Source organism: Carcharodon carcharias, chromosome 12 (genome assembly GCF_017639515.1).
Source record: "Carcharodon carcharias isolate sCarCar2 chromosome 12, sCarCar2.pri, whole genome shotgun sequence".
In the NCBI taxonomy this organism is placed as follows: Eukaryota; Metazoa; Chordata; class Chondrichthyes; order Lamniformes; family Lamnidae; genus Carcharodon; species Carcharodon carcharias.
Window position 1 is genome coordinate 80,416,971 of NC_054478.1, and position 17,280 is coordinate 80,434,250.

Below are 17,280 nucleotides of genomic sequence, written 5' to 3' on the forward strand. Positions count from 1 at the left end.
AGGGAAATGCAAGTGAAGTGCTGCTTCACTTGAAAGGAATGTTTGGGCCCTTGGACAATGAGGAGGGGGAGGTAAAGAGGCAGGTGTTGCACCTTCTGCGGATGCCTCGGAAGATGCCGTGGGAGGGGTTGAGGTGTAGGGGGTGATGGGGGAGTGGACCAGGGTGTCCCGGAGGGAACGGTCCCAATGGAATGCTGACAGGGGGGGTGAAGGAAAGATATGTTTAGTGGTGGCATCATGCTGGAGTTGGCGGAAATGGCGGAGGATGATCCTTTGAATGCGGAGGCTGGTGGGGTGATAAGTGAGGACAAGGGGGTTCCTATCATGGTTCTGGGAGGGAGAAGAAGGTGTGAGGGCGGATGTGCGGGAGATAGGCCGGACACGGTTGAGGGCCCTGTCAACCACCATGGGTGGAAAACCTCGGTTAAGAAAGAAGGAAGACATGTCAGAAGAACTGTTTTGGAAAGTGGCATTCATTATCAGAACAGATGCGACGGAGGCAAAGGAACTGAGAGAATGGGACGGAGTCCTTACAGGAAGCGGGGTGTGAGGTAGTCGAGGTAGCTGTGGCAGTCGGTAGGCTTGTAATGAATATTGGTGGATAGTCTATCATCAGAAATTGAGACAGAGAGGTCAAGGAAGGACCATGTGAAAATGATGGAGGGGTGGAAATTGGAAGCCATGTTAATAAATTTTTCCAGGTCCAGATGAGAGCATGAAGTGGCACCAAAGCAGTCATCGATGTGCCAGAGAAAGAGTTGTTGGAGGGGGCCTGAGTAGGACTGGAACAAGGAATGTTCCACATACCCCATAAAGAGACAGGCATAACTGGGGCCCATGCGGGTACCCATGGCCACACCTTTTATTTGGAGGAAGTGAGACGAGTTTAAGGAGAGGTTGCTCAGTGAGAGAACAAGTTCAGCCAGATGGAGGAGAGTGGTGGTGGATGGGGATTGTTCGGGCCTCTGTTCGAGGAAGAAGCAGAGAGCCCTCAGACCATCCCGGCGGGGGATGGAGGTGTAGAGGGATTGGACGTCCATGGTGAAGAGAAGGCAGTTGGGGCCAGGGAACTGGAAATTGTCAATATGATGTAGGGCTCAGAGGAATCACGGATGTAGGTGGGAAGGGACTGGACAAGGGGAGAGAGAATGGAGTCAAGATAACAAGAAATGAGTTCCATGGGGCAGAAACAGGCTGACACAATCGGTCTACTGGGACAGTCCTGTTTGTGGATTTTGGGTAGGTAGTAGAAGCGGGCCGTCCGAGAATGGGAGACTATGAGGTTGGAAGCTGTGGAAGGAAGATCTCCAGAGGAGATGAGGTCAGTGACAGTCCTGAAAACAATGGTTTGATGTTCAGTGGTGGGGTCATGGTCCAGAGGGAGGTAGGAGGAAGTGTCTGCGAGTTGGCGCTCAGCCTCTGCGAGGTAGAGGTCAGTACGCCAGACAACAACAGTACCACCTTTGTCAGCAGGTTTGATGAAAAAGTCAGGGTTGGACCTGAGAGAACGGAGTGTGGCAAGTTCAGAAAGAGACAGATTAGAGTGGGTGAGAGGAGCAGAGAAATTGAGCTGACTGATGTCACGCTGACAGTTCTCAATGAAAAGATCAAGAGCAGGTAAGAATCCAAAGGGAGGGGTCTAGGTGGAGGGAGAATATTGGAGGTGGGTCAAAGGATCTGTAGAACAGGGGGAGGACTCCTGCTCAAAGTAGTGAGCACGGAGACGAGGGCAGCGGAAGAAGAATTCAGCATCGTGCCAAGCCCGGAATTCATTGAGGGAGGGCGTAAGGGTATGAAACTGAGTCCTTTGCTGAGCACTGAACGTTCAGCTTCAGAGAGGGGAAGGTCAGGGGATATGGTGAACACACAGCCGGGGCTGGGATTAGAAGACAGGATGGGGTCAGAGGGACAGGCAGGGGTGGAGGGTCCTGGATGGGTGTTGGTGTCAATGAGTTATTGGAACTTGCATTCCTTTGCATCTGAAAGAAAGAGACAAAGCTTCATGTTAAGGCATCGGATGAGACGAAGAATAAAATGAAACTGGGGGCAAGGACAGCTTAGAGATAGGGTGAGTCGGTGCTGCTGGAGGGAGAGGTCGAGTGTGTTCATATCATGGCACACGGTACTGAGTGTGGATCTTAGGAAGTGACGAGAACAGCAGTCCGAGGACTGTTGTATGTCCCGGAGGTTTACCATGCCATCATTATTCATGCCTGTTTTCCATCCTTTAGATCCACAGGATTTCTGCTGTGCACCTCCCTGCTTGCCTAACATAGAGCTGTCAATGCTCCATAAATGGCTTTTGTTCCTTTCTCTTTGCATAACCTGAGAAGGCAACAGGGTTTAATTGTGGGGCCTTTCTGTAATCTACATGCTCCCTCTCAGTGATATCTTCCACAGTGTGGGTCAGTTTTCATTTGTACTGTCCCTGACTTACTCCTGCTCCTAAGTCCCATGTTCCTATTTTCTTCACCACTTCTCTCACTGAATTGGTGCTGTTAGACAGCCAGTTCAACACTCAGGGCAGAATTATACACTTCCATGTGAACAGGTTTGCAGGCAGAGGGCTATAAAATGCCATGAGCACCTTTTCTGGTGCCTACCCACCCGTTCTTGCCCCTTTAGCAATTTTATGAGTGGTGGGAGAAATGTCAGGCAGCCTGCAAATTAATGGCCATTGAAGAGCCACTTCCCACCTCCGCTGTTATTTCATGAGCAGCAGGTTGAGGCTGGTGACAGGTTGGAAACTGGCAGGTAGCACTGCTCAGGCTTTAGCAGGAAAGGGGAAGTGTCTCCTTTATGCACCCCCTGTATCAATTGGAGGCCCAACTAAGCTCCAAAAACCCAGCATTTCCCTTCTTCCCCCTGGTCTGTCTACCTGAGCCCCTGATCTGGCAGGCTCAGGTGATTGCAACCCTCCCCCACTTGCCTTGCATCCGGCTCCAGTGACTAATGTTGTTGTGGACTGCATGCAGCCCCAGTAGAGGCCACTGCTCTTGGTGGCGTTGCTGGGACCAGAGAGCTGCCAGCCATCTGGTTGGCTGGCAGTTCTTGGAGGCAGGACTCCCTCCCGAGATGGGATAGAAGTCTCGTCTCTAGGTAATTAACGTCCTGATGGATGTTCAGTAGCTGCAGGGCCATGGGACTGGGCGGGAACGGAAAATGCGCCCTCTACTTCATCTGTCCAAAGATGTAAAATCCAGCCTAAGTCTTGAAATAGTCTCAGCATTCTTCAACTCAACTTTGAGAAGGCTGATACCATTGTCTTCCGTCCTTATCACAAACACAACTCCTTTACCATGTATTCATGCCCCTCTCAGATTGCTCCCAAAGTTGAACCAGACTCTCTTTCATCTAGAAATCGTGTTTAATTCTGAACTGAGCTTTAAACCCCATGTTAAATTTATCACCAAGACCATCAAATTGTTTGCTTCTGTCCTTCTGCAAGTCCATCCTCCATGATCTTCAGCTTGTCCAAAACTGTTCATGTATTATGTCCTACACTAAATCCTGCTTGTCTATAACTCCAGTTCATGCTGATTTACCTTGTCCCAGTCCCCAGAGCGTTAGCTTCAAAATCTTTGTCTGTGAATTCCTCCATGGCCTTTCTCCACACTGTGTAATTTGCACCAGCACTACGTCCTAAGTACACGGGAGCAGAGTAGGCCATTCTTCCCCTTAAGCCTGTTCCACCATTCATTAAGATCATGACTGACCTTTAACTCAACCCCATTAATACGCCTTTGGCCCATATCCCATTCCAGTAATAGTTGCAAATCAGGAGGTGAATGGGAGAAAGGAACTTGGTGAAATTGAAATCGCTAAGAAAATGGTACTGAACAAGTTGATGGAGCTGGCAAGTCTCCGGGTCCCAATGGACTACATCCTAGGGTCTTTAAAGAGGTGGCTAATGAGGTAGTCGAAGCACTGGTGTTAATTTTCCAAAATTCGCTAGGTTCTGGAAAGGTTTCATCAGATTGGAAAGTAACAAATATAATCCCACTATTCAAGAAGGGAGGGAGGCAGAAAACAGGAAACTATAGGCCAGTTAGCTTGACGTCTGTCCCGGAGAAGTTATTAGAATCGATCATTAAGGAGGTTATAGCTGGGCACTTAGAAGAGTTCAAGGCAATCGGGAAGAGTCAGCATGGTTTTGTGAAAGGAAAATAATGTTTAACCAACTTATTGGAGTTTTTTGCAGGAGTAACATGCGTAGTGGATAAAGGGGAGCCTGTAGACATACTGTACTTAGATTTCCAAAAGGCATTTGATAAGGTGCCACATCAAAGTTTATTACGGAAAATAAAAGCGCATGGTGTAGGGGGTAACATATTAACACGGATAGAAGATTGGCTGGCTGGCAGAAAACAGAGAGTATGCATAAATGTGTCTTTTTTGGATTGCAGGATGTGACAAGTGGAAGTGGAGTCCCACAGAGGTCTGTACTGGGACCTCAACTTTTTATAATTTACATCAGTGACTTAGATGAAGGGGTGAAGACATGGTAGCTAAGTTTACAGATGACACAAAGAAAGGTAGGAAAGTATATTATGAAGAGGACATGAGGAGGTTGCAGACGTATATGGATAGGTTGAATGAGTGGGCAAAGATCTGGCAAATGGAGTTTAGTGTGGGAAAATGTGAAGTTGTTCACTTTGGCAGGAAGAACAGAAAAACAGAGTATTACTTAAAAGGAGAACAGCTGCATAATTCTGAGGTGCAGAGGGATAGTATTATAGTACGAGTCAAAAAATTTAGTATGCAGGTACAGCGAGTTATTAAGAAGGCTAATGGAATGCTATTCTTTATTACGAGAGGGATTGAACATAAAAGTAAGGATGTGATGCTTCAGTTATACAGGGCATTGGTGAGACTTCGAATACTGTGTGCAGTTTTGATCTCCTTATTTAAGGAAGATGTAAATGCATTGGAGGTGGTTCAAAAGAGGTTTACTAGATTGATTCCTGGAATGAACGGGTTGTCTTAAGAGGATAGATTGGACAGACTGGGCTTGTTTCCACTGGAGTTTAGAAGAGTGAGGGGTGATTTGATTGAAATGTACAAGATCCTGAATGGCCTTGACAAGCTGGATGTCGAAAGGATGTTTCCTCTTGTGGGTGAGTCCAGAACTAAGGGGCACTATTTTAAAATTAGGGGTTGCCCTTTTAGGACAGAGATGAGGAGAAATTTTTTCTCTCAGAGGGTTATGCGTCTTTGGAACTCTCTGCCTCAGAAGGTGGTGGAAGTGGGGCCATTGAATATTTCTAAGGCAGAGGTAGATGGATTCTTGTTATTCAAGGGAATCAAAGGTTACCAGGGGTAGATGGGAATGTGGAAATGGAAACACAATAAGATCAGCCAAGATCTTATTGAATGGCGGGGGGGTCCGAATGATCTACCCCTGTTCCTATTTCTTATGTTCTTACGTTCTTATTACCTTACCTAACAAAAAAGTCTACCTACCTTGTAAGCTGACCCAGCACCCACATCCTTTCCAGGAGATAGTTCCAGATTTCCGCTATCCTTTTTGTGAAGAAGCGATTCCTGACTTCAGTCCTGAATGGTTGGGCTTGAATTTGTGCTAGATTTCCCCCATGAGAGGAAATACAGATTCCACTGATGTCTCCCTGAAGTGTTATGACTAAGAATGGGAAACTACATTGAAAAATTGTGGGTGTAAATGAATGCATAGCCAACTGTTCTATGCTTTGAACATTTGAATATTATTGCACTGTGATTACTTTAGTCTCAACTGTTTAAAGTTTAACACTTTTCAAGTTATAAAAAAAACATTATTTTTGCACTCCCTCAATCTTTAAAAACTTAACTTTTTGCCTGCATCTTGTCCTTTGTGCTATTTCAGAAGGAAATGAGACTGCTTTTAAAGACCAAAAAAATACTTCTGCTACAGTTTCGGTTGAGAGTGAACTAATTAATAACAACTCTACAAATCACAATCACAAGGAAACTGGCTGTATTAAAGGCATTCTGGTTCCTGGAATTAGGACATTCCGAGACGGCTGGATTATCTATTATAGACAACCAATGTTTCTTGCTGCATTGGGCCTTTCATTTCTTTACATGACAGTACTAGGATTTGATGGAATTACTACAGGATATGCCTATGCACAAGGAATAAGCAGTTCTGTGCTTAGCATCATGGTAGCATTGTCTGCTCTCACGGGACTAATAGGAACTATGTTTTTTACCATATTGAGAAAATATTGTGGCCTTATTCACACTGGATGTTTCTCAAGTATTATGCAGATTACTTGCCTTACACTCTGCATTGCATCTGTGTTTGCTCCTGGAAGCCCACTTGATTTGAATGTACCCTTTTATTCAAGTGCATCAGATCAGCTAGAAACCTATACAACTGGTGTTTATCCTGCTGATGTTTCTAATGCATCTGTCACCAAACCATCCTCTGTTCGATATGATGTGACTTCACAACTGCCAAGCAACCTGACAAACACCACAGAAATAAAGGAATATATTTCTATAGCACTATATTTTGCTGGTGCTGTTTCGGCAAGAGTTGGTAGGTGATATTAAGAAAGTAGCTTATTAAAGCTTTATTTGCATATCAACACATCAAGGATTTACAATGTAGTGATAAATCATGAGAACTAACAGTATTGCTGAAAAATGACATTTTGTTGAAGCTTTTCGTCTTGCACCCTTCAGGACGATCACAAGAATACCAATGTCGGGGAATGTATGAGAAGAGAGTGCTGATTGGTTAGCAAGTGGACTCTGATTGGTAGAAGTGTTGCCATGGAGAATGCACCAGTTAATGGTGACTGACAGTTAACTGCCAAGCATTGTTTGAAATTTAAACAAGGCATCTTGACTCTGATTGGTCAAGGCATTGCCCTGAGGAATGAACAAGCGAATGGCTATCCCTCATTTTGTTTAGCTGAAATAGGTGCAATGTGTTCTTTCTGTCTGCAAAGGACATGTACACACATTGCGCCTATTTAAGCTAAACAAAATGAGTGAAAGCCATTCATTGGTTCATTCCTCAGGGCAATGCCTTGACCAATCAGAGTCAAGTTGCCCGATTTAAATTTCAAACAATGCTTGGCAGTTAACTGTCAGTCACCCTTAACGGGTGCTTTCTCAGTGGCAACACCTCTACCAATCAGAGTCCACTTGCCAACCAATCAGCACCCTCTTCTCATGTAGTGTAAAGTTGTTGCTCCCCTGACATTGGTATTCCTGCAATTGTCCTGATGAGTGCAAGACAAAAAGTTTTATGACAAAATGTCTTTTTTCAGCAATACTCAAGTTCTGTACTACCAAATGACTAGAAGTAACAGCATTACAAAACCACTTTAACATAACAAGAAAACATTTCCAGAAACAATATATAGTATTAATGCACAGTACTTTACAATATTTGTTTATTTCAATCTGTTTATCTCAGTAAAATCAGAAAATAATGACTGTGTACATTTACAAGAACATATGCATCTAGCAAATCTGTTATCTATTTTGATATTTGCAATTTAAACAGCTACCATCAGAAATTAATTGAACTTCTAACCATAGAATAAGGCAAAGGACTTTAACTTGCAGTAGCATGAGTTTTTTTAAAGCTGGTCACAAACTTGGGTTGTCATATTTTTGCAGGTGTAATTGTCCAGTAGATTATACTTAAGGTGTAGGTCTATTTGATCAGCAGTGTCAAGAAAATTGTTACATAAGTTTAAAATCAATTGTGTTTTGTAGCATATAGTAAATCCCTCATCGCTGCCCAGAGTAGGTAAGAGGATATGGCTTTGCCCTTGATTCCTTGCATCTTCTTTTCTGTTTTTTTTTCCATTTTTTATCTTTTATTCCATGATATCAATCATATGTTTTAATCTTGCAGTTGTTTAACATTGTGATTTTCCATTTTTTCCTATGTTAGGCTTTTTCTCTAACAGACTAGTCAAGTAACAGGCTGACATAGTCATATTCACAGAATCATACCTTACAACTAATGTCCCAGACTCCTCCAAAACCATGTCCTGTCCCATTGGCAAGTCAGGCCCACTAGATGCACAGTGGCATACAGTTGAAAGGGAAGACCTTAGGAATCCACAACACAGACTCCAGACCACATGAAGTCTTAAGATATCGGGTCAAATATGGGCATGGAAACCTGCTGATCACCATCTATTCCCCTCTTAGTTGATGAATCAGTACTCCTCCATTTTTGAACACCACTTGAAAGAAACACTGAAGGTAGCAAGGGCACAGAACATACTCCATGTGGGAGATTTCAATATCCATCACCAACAGTGACTTGGTAACATCACTATTGACCAAGCTAACCAAGTCCTGAAGGATATATCTGACAGACTGGACCCCACAGCAGGCGATAAGAGAAAAGAGAAAACAAAAGAGAAAAACTTACTTGGCCACATCCTTACCAATCTACCTGTCACAGATGCATCTGTCCATGACAGTATTAGGAGTCACCACTGCACAGTTCTTGTGGAGCCAAATTTCAGTCTTCACACTAACAAAACCCTCCATTATGTTGTGTGTCAATAACACTGTGCAAAATAGGATAGATTCAAAACAGATCTAGCAGCTCAAACTTGAGCATCCATGAGGCACTGCCATCAGCAACAGCAGAATTATATTCAGCCACAATTTATAACCTCTTGACCTGGTATATCCTTCACTTTAGCATTATTAACAAACCAGGGTTCAATGAGTGTAGGCAAGCATGCCATAACAGCACCAAGCATACCTTGGAATGAGGTGCCAACCTGGTGACACTATAATACAGGACTAAATGCATGCTAAACAGCAGAAGTAGCAAGCTATAGAGCTCAGTGATTCCAAAGTAAACAGATCAAATCAAAGCTCTGTAAGTCTGTCACATCCAGTGATAAATGGTGACGGACAATTAAATAATCAATGATGGAAGAGCCCAGCATGAAGTGTAAAAGACATGGCTGAACCATTTGCAACAATCTTCAGCGGGAAGTGTTAAGTGGATGAGCCACCAAAGGCAGGACAAATTGAATCCAGCCAATTAGCGCACAATCAGCCTACTTTCAATTATCAGCAAAATGATGGAAAGTATCATCAACAATGCTTTCGTGCAGCACTTACTCACCAATAACCTGCTTAGCCTGGGTTCCGATAGGAGCAATTAGCTCCAGACCTCATTGCAGCGAAAGAGCTGATACCAGAGGTGAGATGAGAGTGACTGAGTATAATGAATTTGGTGAGAATTGGGGGAAACCTCCCACTGGATGGAGTCATAGCTAACACAGGCAAGCTGGGTCCACTGGAGATCATCCATCTCACTCCCAGGATATCTGCAGGACACAAGCTTTAGGAGTTCCTCATGACAGCATCCTAGGCCCAAGCATCTAAGGCTGCTCCATCACAAGGCCAGAAATGGGAATGTTAACTGATGACTGCACAGTGTCCAATTCTATTCCCAACTCCTGAGATACTAAAGCAGCCTATGCCGTGCACAACATTCTGGCTTGGGCTAATAATCAGCAAATAACATGCAAGTCACGTGCACTCTCTCTTTCAAGAGAGACTTTAACTATCTCCAGTATTCAAGAAAGGAGGGAGAGAGAAATACAGGAAACTAAGGCCAGATAGCTTGGCATCAGCCATTAAGGAAAGTGCTGGAATCTATTATTAAGAAAGTATTAAAAATACACTTAGAAAATCATTGTATGATCAGACAAAGTCGACATCGTTTTACAAAAGGAAAATTATGTTTGACAAATTTATTAGTTTTTTGAGGAGATAAAGAGGAATCAGTAGATGTAGCACACTCGGATTTCCAAAAGACTCTACAGAAAAGGTTCACACACCAGATAAGAGCTAATATTGTTGGGGTAATATATTAGCATGGATAGAGAATTGGTTAACTGACAGGAAGCAGAGAGTAGGTATAAATGAGCATTTTCAAGTTGGCAGGCTGTGACAAGTGTAGACCTGCAAGGATCAGTGCTGGCACCTCAGCTATTTACCATCTATATTAATGATTTAGACAAAGAGACAGAATAATGTATCTAAGTTTGCTGATGTTACAAAACTAGGTGCGAATACAAGTTCTGAAGAGGACTCAGGCTGCAAAGAGATATAGAGAGGTTAAGTGGCAACAAGATGGCAGATGGAGTCTAATGTGGGGAAGTGTGAGGTTACTCACTTTGGTAGTAAGAATAGAAAAGTAAATTTTTTTTAAAAGGCATGAAACTTGTTAATGGTGATATTCAACGGGACTTAGGTGTACTCTTACAAAGAACATAGAAAGTTAGCATGCAGGCACAGCAAGCAATTATGAAGGCAAATGGCATTTGTCCTTTATTGTAAGAGGATTGGAGCACAAGAGTAAGGAAGTCTTGCTACAAGCAGTCCATCTCCAAATGCAGCAAGACCTGGACAATACCCAGGCTTGGGCTAACAAGTGGCAAGTTACGTGCATGGCTCACAAGTGCCAGGCAATGACCATCTCCAACAACAGAGAATCAAACAATCACCTCTTAACATTCAATGGCATAACCATCGCTGAATTCCCCCACTATCAACACCCTGGGGCTTACCATTGACCCAAAACTAAACTGGACTAGCCATAAAAATATTGTGGCTACAAGAGCAGGTCAGAGGCTAGGAATCCTGTGGCAAGTAACTCACCTCCTGACTTTCCAAAGCCTGCCCAACATCTACAAGGCACAAGTTAGGAGTATGATGGAGTACTTTCCACTTGCCTGGACGAGTGCAACTCTAACAACCCTCAAGAAGCATGACATCATCCAGGAGAAAGCAGCCCGCTTGACTGGCACCCCTTCCACAAACATTCAGTCCCTCCACCACCGACGAACATTGGCAGCAGTGTGTACCATCTACAAGATGCACTGCGGGAACTCACCAAGGCTCCTTTGGCAGCACCTTCCAAACCCACAAACACCGCCATCTAGAAGGACAAGGGCAGCAGGTACATGGGAACATCACAACCTGAAAGTTGCCCTCCAAGCCACTCACCACCCTGACTTGGAAATATATCGCCGTTCCTTCACTGTCACTGAGTCAAAATCCTGGAACTCCCTCCCTAACAGCACTGTGGGTGTATATACACCACATGGACTGCAACGGTTCAAGAAGGCAGCTCATTACCACCTTCTCAAGGGCAGTTAGGGATGGGCAGTAAATGTTGGTCTAGCCAGTGATGCTCACATCCCATAAAATAATTTTTAAAAATTGTACAGACCACACCTGGAGTACAGAGTGCAGTTTTGGTCTCCATATTTAAGGAAGGATATACTTGCCCTGGAGGCAGTACAATGAAGGTTCACTAGAGAGGTTAGTAAATTGGGCCTATACTTTCTGGAGTTTACAAGAATGAGAGGTGATCTAATTGGAACAGAAGATTCTGAAGGGGCTTGACAGAGTAGACACTGAGAGGTTTCCGCTGGCTGGGGAATCTAGAATATGGGGGCACAGTCTCAGGAAAAGGGGCCGATCATTTAGGACTCACTTGAGGAGAAATTTATTCATTCAAAGGGTTGTGATCTTTGGAATTCCCTATCCCAGAGCCATCTACCCCAGATCAACCCTACTCCTTAATTGAATATCTTTTAGGCTGGGATAGACAAATCTTTGGTCTTTCAGGGAATCAAAGAATATGAAGAGTGAATGGGAAAGTGGGTTGTATTAAGGCTGATGATCAACCACAACTGTATAGAATGGTGGGGCAGGCTCAACAGGCCTTGTGGTCTACTCCTGTTCTTATTTCTTATCTTCTTATATTGACATTCAATAGTACTTCTATTGCTGAATCCTCCATCATCAACATCCTGGTGGGTGTCACCATTGTCCTGAACCTTAACTGGACCAGCCACATCAATACAATGGTTACAAGAGCAGGTCAGAGGTTAGGAATTCTGCAACAATTAACTCACCTTCTGAGTCCCCAAAGCCTGCCCATCATCTACAAGGCACAGATCAGGAATGTGATGGAATACACCCTGCTTGCCTGGATGAGTGCAGCTCCAACAACACTCAAGCAGTTTGACATCATTCAAGACAAAGCAACCAATTGACTGGTATCCCATCCACCATCTTAAACATTCACTCCCTCCACCACCATGCATAGCACACACTGATGCCACAATCTACAATCTACAAGATGCACTGCAGCAATTCACCAAGTCTCCTTTGACAGCACCTTGCTCTCCACAAGACCACTGTCCCCTAGAAGAACAAGGGCAGCAGACTCGTGGAAACACCAGCACCTACAAGTTTCCCTCCAAGTCATACATCATCTTGACTTGGAACTATATCACTGTTTCTTCCATGTAACTGTATCATAATCCTAGAACTCCCCCCTAACAGCACTGTGGGTGTACCTAGAATATACGGACTATAATGGTTTAAGAAGATGGCTCACCACTAACATCACAAGAGCAATTAAGGATGGACAATAAATGCTGGCCTTGCCAGTGATGCCCACATCCCATGAATAAATTAAAAAATATATAAAAAGCAGCACCTTAGAGGCTATATGAGGCTCACCTCAGCCTGCTTCTCCCTGCTGGCATGTCTTAGACATCCACTCCTACCATTTCAGCTGCTTTTACATTTTATATAGAATGTGAGTGGCCCCACCATCAGCCCCGCTAGGTTATTTTTCACCCATTTGCCCTACTCTAGATCCATGTAAAAAAATTCTACGGTCCTACTATGAAGTTTTCAGCTTTGCTCCATCCTCTTTCTCTCCCTCCTAAAAAGATGTTACTCATTGCTTTTCTGAGCCCTTTGGTTTCCACTATTTTCTGGCATTGTTCTCTCCTTCAGCTTTATTGTTCTTCCCCCCCTGCTTGTGTGTCACCTGTGGGCCAGTGGGAGGCACTCTTGCCTCTGAGTCAAAATGTTGTGGGTTCAAATCCTCCTTCAGGACTTAGCACCAAAATCTAGGCTGACACTCCAGTGCAGTACTGAGGGAGTGCTGCATTATTGGAGATGTCTTTGGCTGAAATGTTAAACCAAGGCACCATCTGCTCTCTCTGTTGAATTTTATAAATCGTGTGGCATTATTTTGAAAAAGAGAATGGGAGTAATCCCTGGTGTCCTGGTCAATATTTATCCCTCAATCGATATACAAAATTTTATTATCTGGTCATAATCACATTGCTGTTTGTGGGAGTTTGCTGTGCACAAATTGTAACACTAAGGAAAATAGCATCCTACTCCATCTCCTAACTCTTCTTCACACTCCTGCACAGATGCTCACAGTCCTTGCTTCTCCTCTACATGGGGACCTCCTCCTACCATTTTTTAGACCTTCGTATTCATGTCTGTGCCTACTATTTCTGTTGTAGCCGTTATTTGTCTCTACCAATCGACATAAAGAAAGAGACATGGCAATAGAAACAGACAGATGAGGGCAGAGAAGCTTTTTATTCATTCACAAGATGGTGTGTTGCTGGCAAGTCCAGCATTTATTACCCACCCATAATTGGCCTTGAGAATGTGGTGGTGAGCCCGCCCTTTTTAGTACAACTGAGAGGTTTGCAAGGCATTTCAGACAACAGTTAAGAGTCAATCACAATACTGTGTACCTGGAGTCACATATAAGCTAGACAGGGTAAGGATGGCAAAGTTAAATTCATAAAGGACATTAGTCAACCAGATGGCTTTTTATGACAATCTGATAGTTTCATAGTTACCATGACTGATGCTAGATTTTTTTTTAAATTCTAGATTTTATTCAATTAATTGAATTTAAATTTCTCAGCTGCCAAAGAGAAAACAGCACTTGGGAATAAGAGATTTAAGAGAGGCAGTTAGAAAAAAATGTGGTAAGCAGAGGGATACAAAGGTCAGCAATGCCTTGTAATTGTCCTCCTTTTTCTGTAACACCATCTGCAACTTTTAATCATAGTGAAATTGACTTTTAAGCAACCCAACCTTCTCCTATTATAGACAGATATATGTTATCACACTTCTTGGGGCATTCTTTCCACTTGATTGACTCCCAGCCCTGACATTCACTTTCTCAAGAATTGCAGCAAACCACAGAGATGTTAAAGCAAAAGAACAATTTCAAGTGGTTGACGTGGTGTTACATAGACTTCCAAAAGGCTTTTGATAACATGCCACATAATTGGTTTTTCAGTAAAGTTGAAGCCCATGGAATAAAAAGGACAGTGGCAGCATGGATATGAAATTGGCTGAGTAACAGGAAACAGATGAGTGGTGAATGTTTTTCAGACGGGAGGAAGATATATATTGGGGTTCCCCGGAGGTCAGTACTAGCACCACTGCTTTTCTTGATCTATATTAATGATCTAGGCTTGGGTGTACAGGGATAATTTCAAATAACTCAAAACCTGTGAGTATTGTGAACCATGGGGAAGATAGTAATGGACTTCAAGAGGATCAAAACAGGTTGGTTGAATAGGTGGACATATGGCAGATGAAATTTAATGCAGAAATTTGTGAAGTCATTCATACAGATAGGAAGAGGAGGGACAATATAATTTAAAGGATACAATTCTGAAGTGCCTGAACAGCACAGCCTAGGAGTGTATGTGCACAAATTTTTCAAGGTCGCAGGACAGATTGAGAGAGGTGTTAAAAAGGAATGTAGGATCTTGGACTTTATAAATAGTGGCATAGAATACAAAAGCAAGGAACATTAAGAAGCTTTACAAAACATTGGTTGGGCCCCATAGGAAATGGAACATAGGAAAATCAAAGTTTCTTTCTGTTTACCACCACCCATGACTCCCTTGCCTGTCAAAAATCTATCTAACTCAACCTCGAATAAATTCATTGACCCAGCCACCACTGCTTATTATTGTTATTAATCAACTGGAGTATTGTGTTCAATTCTGGGTATCCAACTTTAGGAAGAATGTGAAGACGTTAGAGAGAGCATAGGAAAGATTTACACAAATGGTTCCAGGAATGAAGGACTTCCGTTATATTTTTTCTTACCGTTCAGGGATGTGAGCACCACTGGCAAGGCCAGCATTTATTGCCCATGGATAGCTTGGAGAAGCACGGTTTGTTCTCTTTAGAGGAGGTCGAGAGGAGATTTGATGCAGTTGTTCAGAATCATGAGAGGTCTGAACTTATAAAGAGAAACTGTTCCTGTAGGCAGAAGGGTCAAGAGCCTGAGGACAGCGATTTAAGATGATTGACAAAAGAGCCAATATTGACATGAGGAAAAGTATTATTACATAGCAAGTGGTTAGGATGTGGAATGCACTGCCTGAGAGTGTGGTGGAGGCAGAATTAATTGTGGCTTTCAAATGGAATTGGATAAACACCTGAGGAGAAAAAATTGCTGGGCTACAATGGGCTAAATGGCTTCCTTCTGTGCTGTAACCATTGTATGATCCTAAGCTTTGTGTAACGCCTCCTTGTAACACTCCATGTCTATCCACACATTTAGCAGATTTATTTTATTTACTTCTGATTGGCTTGTTCTTCCAATCTGAATGATTCCCAATTGTATTTCTACTGGGCCTAACCCTTCAAACATTTCTCCCAATGAATAATTTTTTAAAGCTCCACAGGTGTTTCTTACCCAAGCTCTGACTCCCATACAGTACATGCCACAGCTGCTTTCCAAGCATTAGCTCCCATCCTCCCTATTTCCCATAAGACCATCAGAATTTTCTTAGCACTTTTCAGGCAAACCTCAATCCCATGTATCAGTGGTGCTTTACTGCAATCCTACCCACTAAACTCCTTCAGCCCTACTGCTGATCTTCTAGTGTGAGCGAGAATTGTCTTACATTGTTTGAAGATTTTACTCCAGTTTTACATTGTTTACTAACTATAATGAGAGAGTTGCTTCTCAGGATAATGGGAAGGAAGAGAATGTTCTTCATGGCAACACTGCTCAGGGATAATTCAGAACCCAAATGGTCATGGGGAGGTCAATCTACATTCTTCTAGCTCTCTCCGACTTGATATTTGTAAACCCCATTACCTCTCTCTCCACTGTCCTCCCAGGCTTGGACACTCCCCCCAACTCTTCAATAACACTAATAAGATGCCTTTGTATAGAACATTTAACATAGTAAAATGTCCCACAGAAATTAGGAGAAATTTGTTCTATCAGAGGGTCATTGATCTTTGGATCCACTCCAAAGATCAGTGGAGGCTAGGTTGTTGAATATATTTAAGGCTGAGTTAGACAGATTTTTGATCTAGAAGGGAGTTGAGTCAAAGTTTATTGGTGGGGGATGAGAGGACAGGCAGCAAATGAAGTTCAGGCCATGACTCGAACAGCTATGATTTTACTGAATGGCGGAGCAGGCTCGATGGGCCAAATGGCCTACCCCTGCTCCTAGATTTCAAGTCCTTACAGCAAACCTCCTGCTGATTACTACCTAATACCCTCCCTCAATTGATGTATCAGTATTGCTCCATGTTGAACAGAACTTGGAAGAAGCATTGAAGGTAGCAAGGGCACAGAATATACTCTGTGTGGGAGACTTCAGTGCTCCAAGTGACTTGTTAGCACCACTACTGACCAAGCTAGCCAAGTCCTAAAGGACAAATATTTCAGGCTGGGCCTGCAGCAAGTGGTGAGAGAACCAATACAAGGGAAAAACTTAATTGATCAGACTCTCATCAATCCCATCCTCAATGATGGAGGACTCCAGCACGTCAGTGCAATGCTGTAACAGTTGCAACCATCTTCAGCCAGATGTGCTGAGTGGATTATCCATCTCAGTCTCCTCCTGAGGTCTCCAGCATCACAAATGCCAATCTTCACTTAAGTTCACTGCACGTGATATCAAGAAGCAGCCCAGTGCACTGGATTCAGCAAAGGCTATGGGTCCTGACAGTATCCTGAATGTAGTGCTGAAGACCTGTGCTCCAGAATTAGCCACATCCCGAGTCAAAACCCCTAGTTTTGAATACAGAATTGCACTGGTATCTACCCAAAAGTGTGATTAATTGCCCAGATATGTCCTGCCCATTAAAAGCAGGACAAATCCAATCTGGCCAATTAATGCCTCATCATTCAACTCTCAATCACAAGCAAAGTGATGAAATGTGGCATCAACAGTGCTTTCAGCTGGCAATTACTCACCAATAAGCTGCCCATTGATGTTCAATTTGGGTTCCGCAAGAACCATTTGGTTCCAGATCTCATTGCAGCCTTGGTCCAAACATGGACAAAAGAACTGAATTCCAGAGGTGAGGTGAGAATGACTGCCCATGTCATCAAGGCAAGATTTGGCCAAGTGTGGCATCAAGAGCCTTGACAAAATTGAAGTCAATGGGAAT

The 17,280-nt window shown here is 43.3% G+C and overlaps 1 protein-coding gene across 6 annotated transcripts in view; it reads left to right on the forward strand.

Moving 5' to 3' along the window:
- The window catches only part of LOC121285103 (solute carrier family 40 member 1-like), a 107,782-nt gene that overhangs the window by 86,170 nt on the left and 4,332 nt on the right, over positions 1–17,280 (forward strand). For all 6 annotated transcript variants that reach the window (XM_041201245.1, XM_041201249.1, XM_041201247.1 and 3 more), the window contains one exon: positions 5,864–6,541. In XM_041201245.1, coding sequence (XP_041057179.1) covers positions 5,864–6,541 — 678 coding nt within the window. The remainder of the gene's footprint in view (positions 1–5,863; positions 6,542–17,280) is intronic.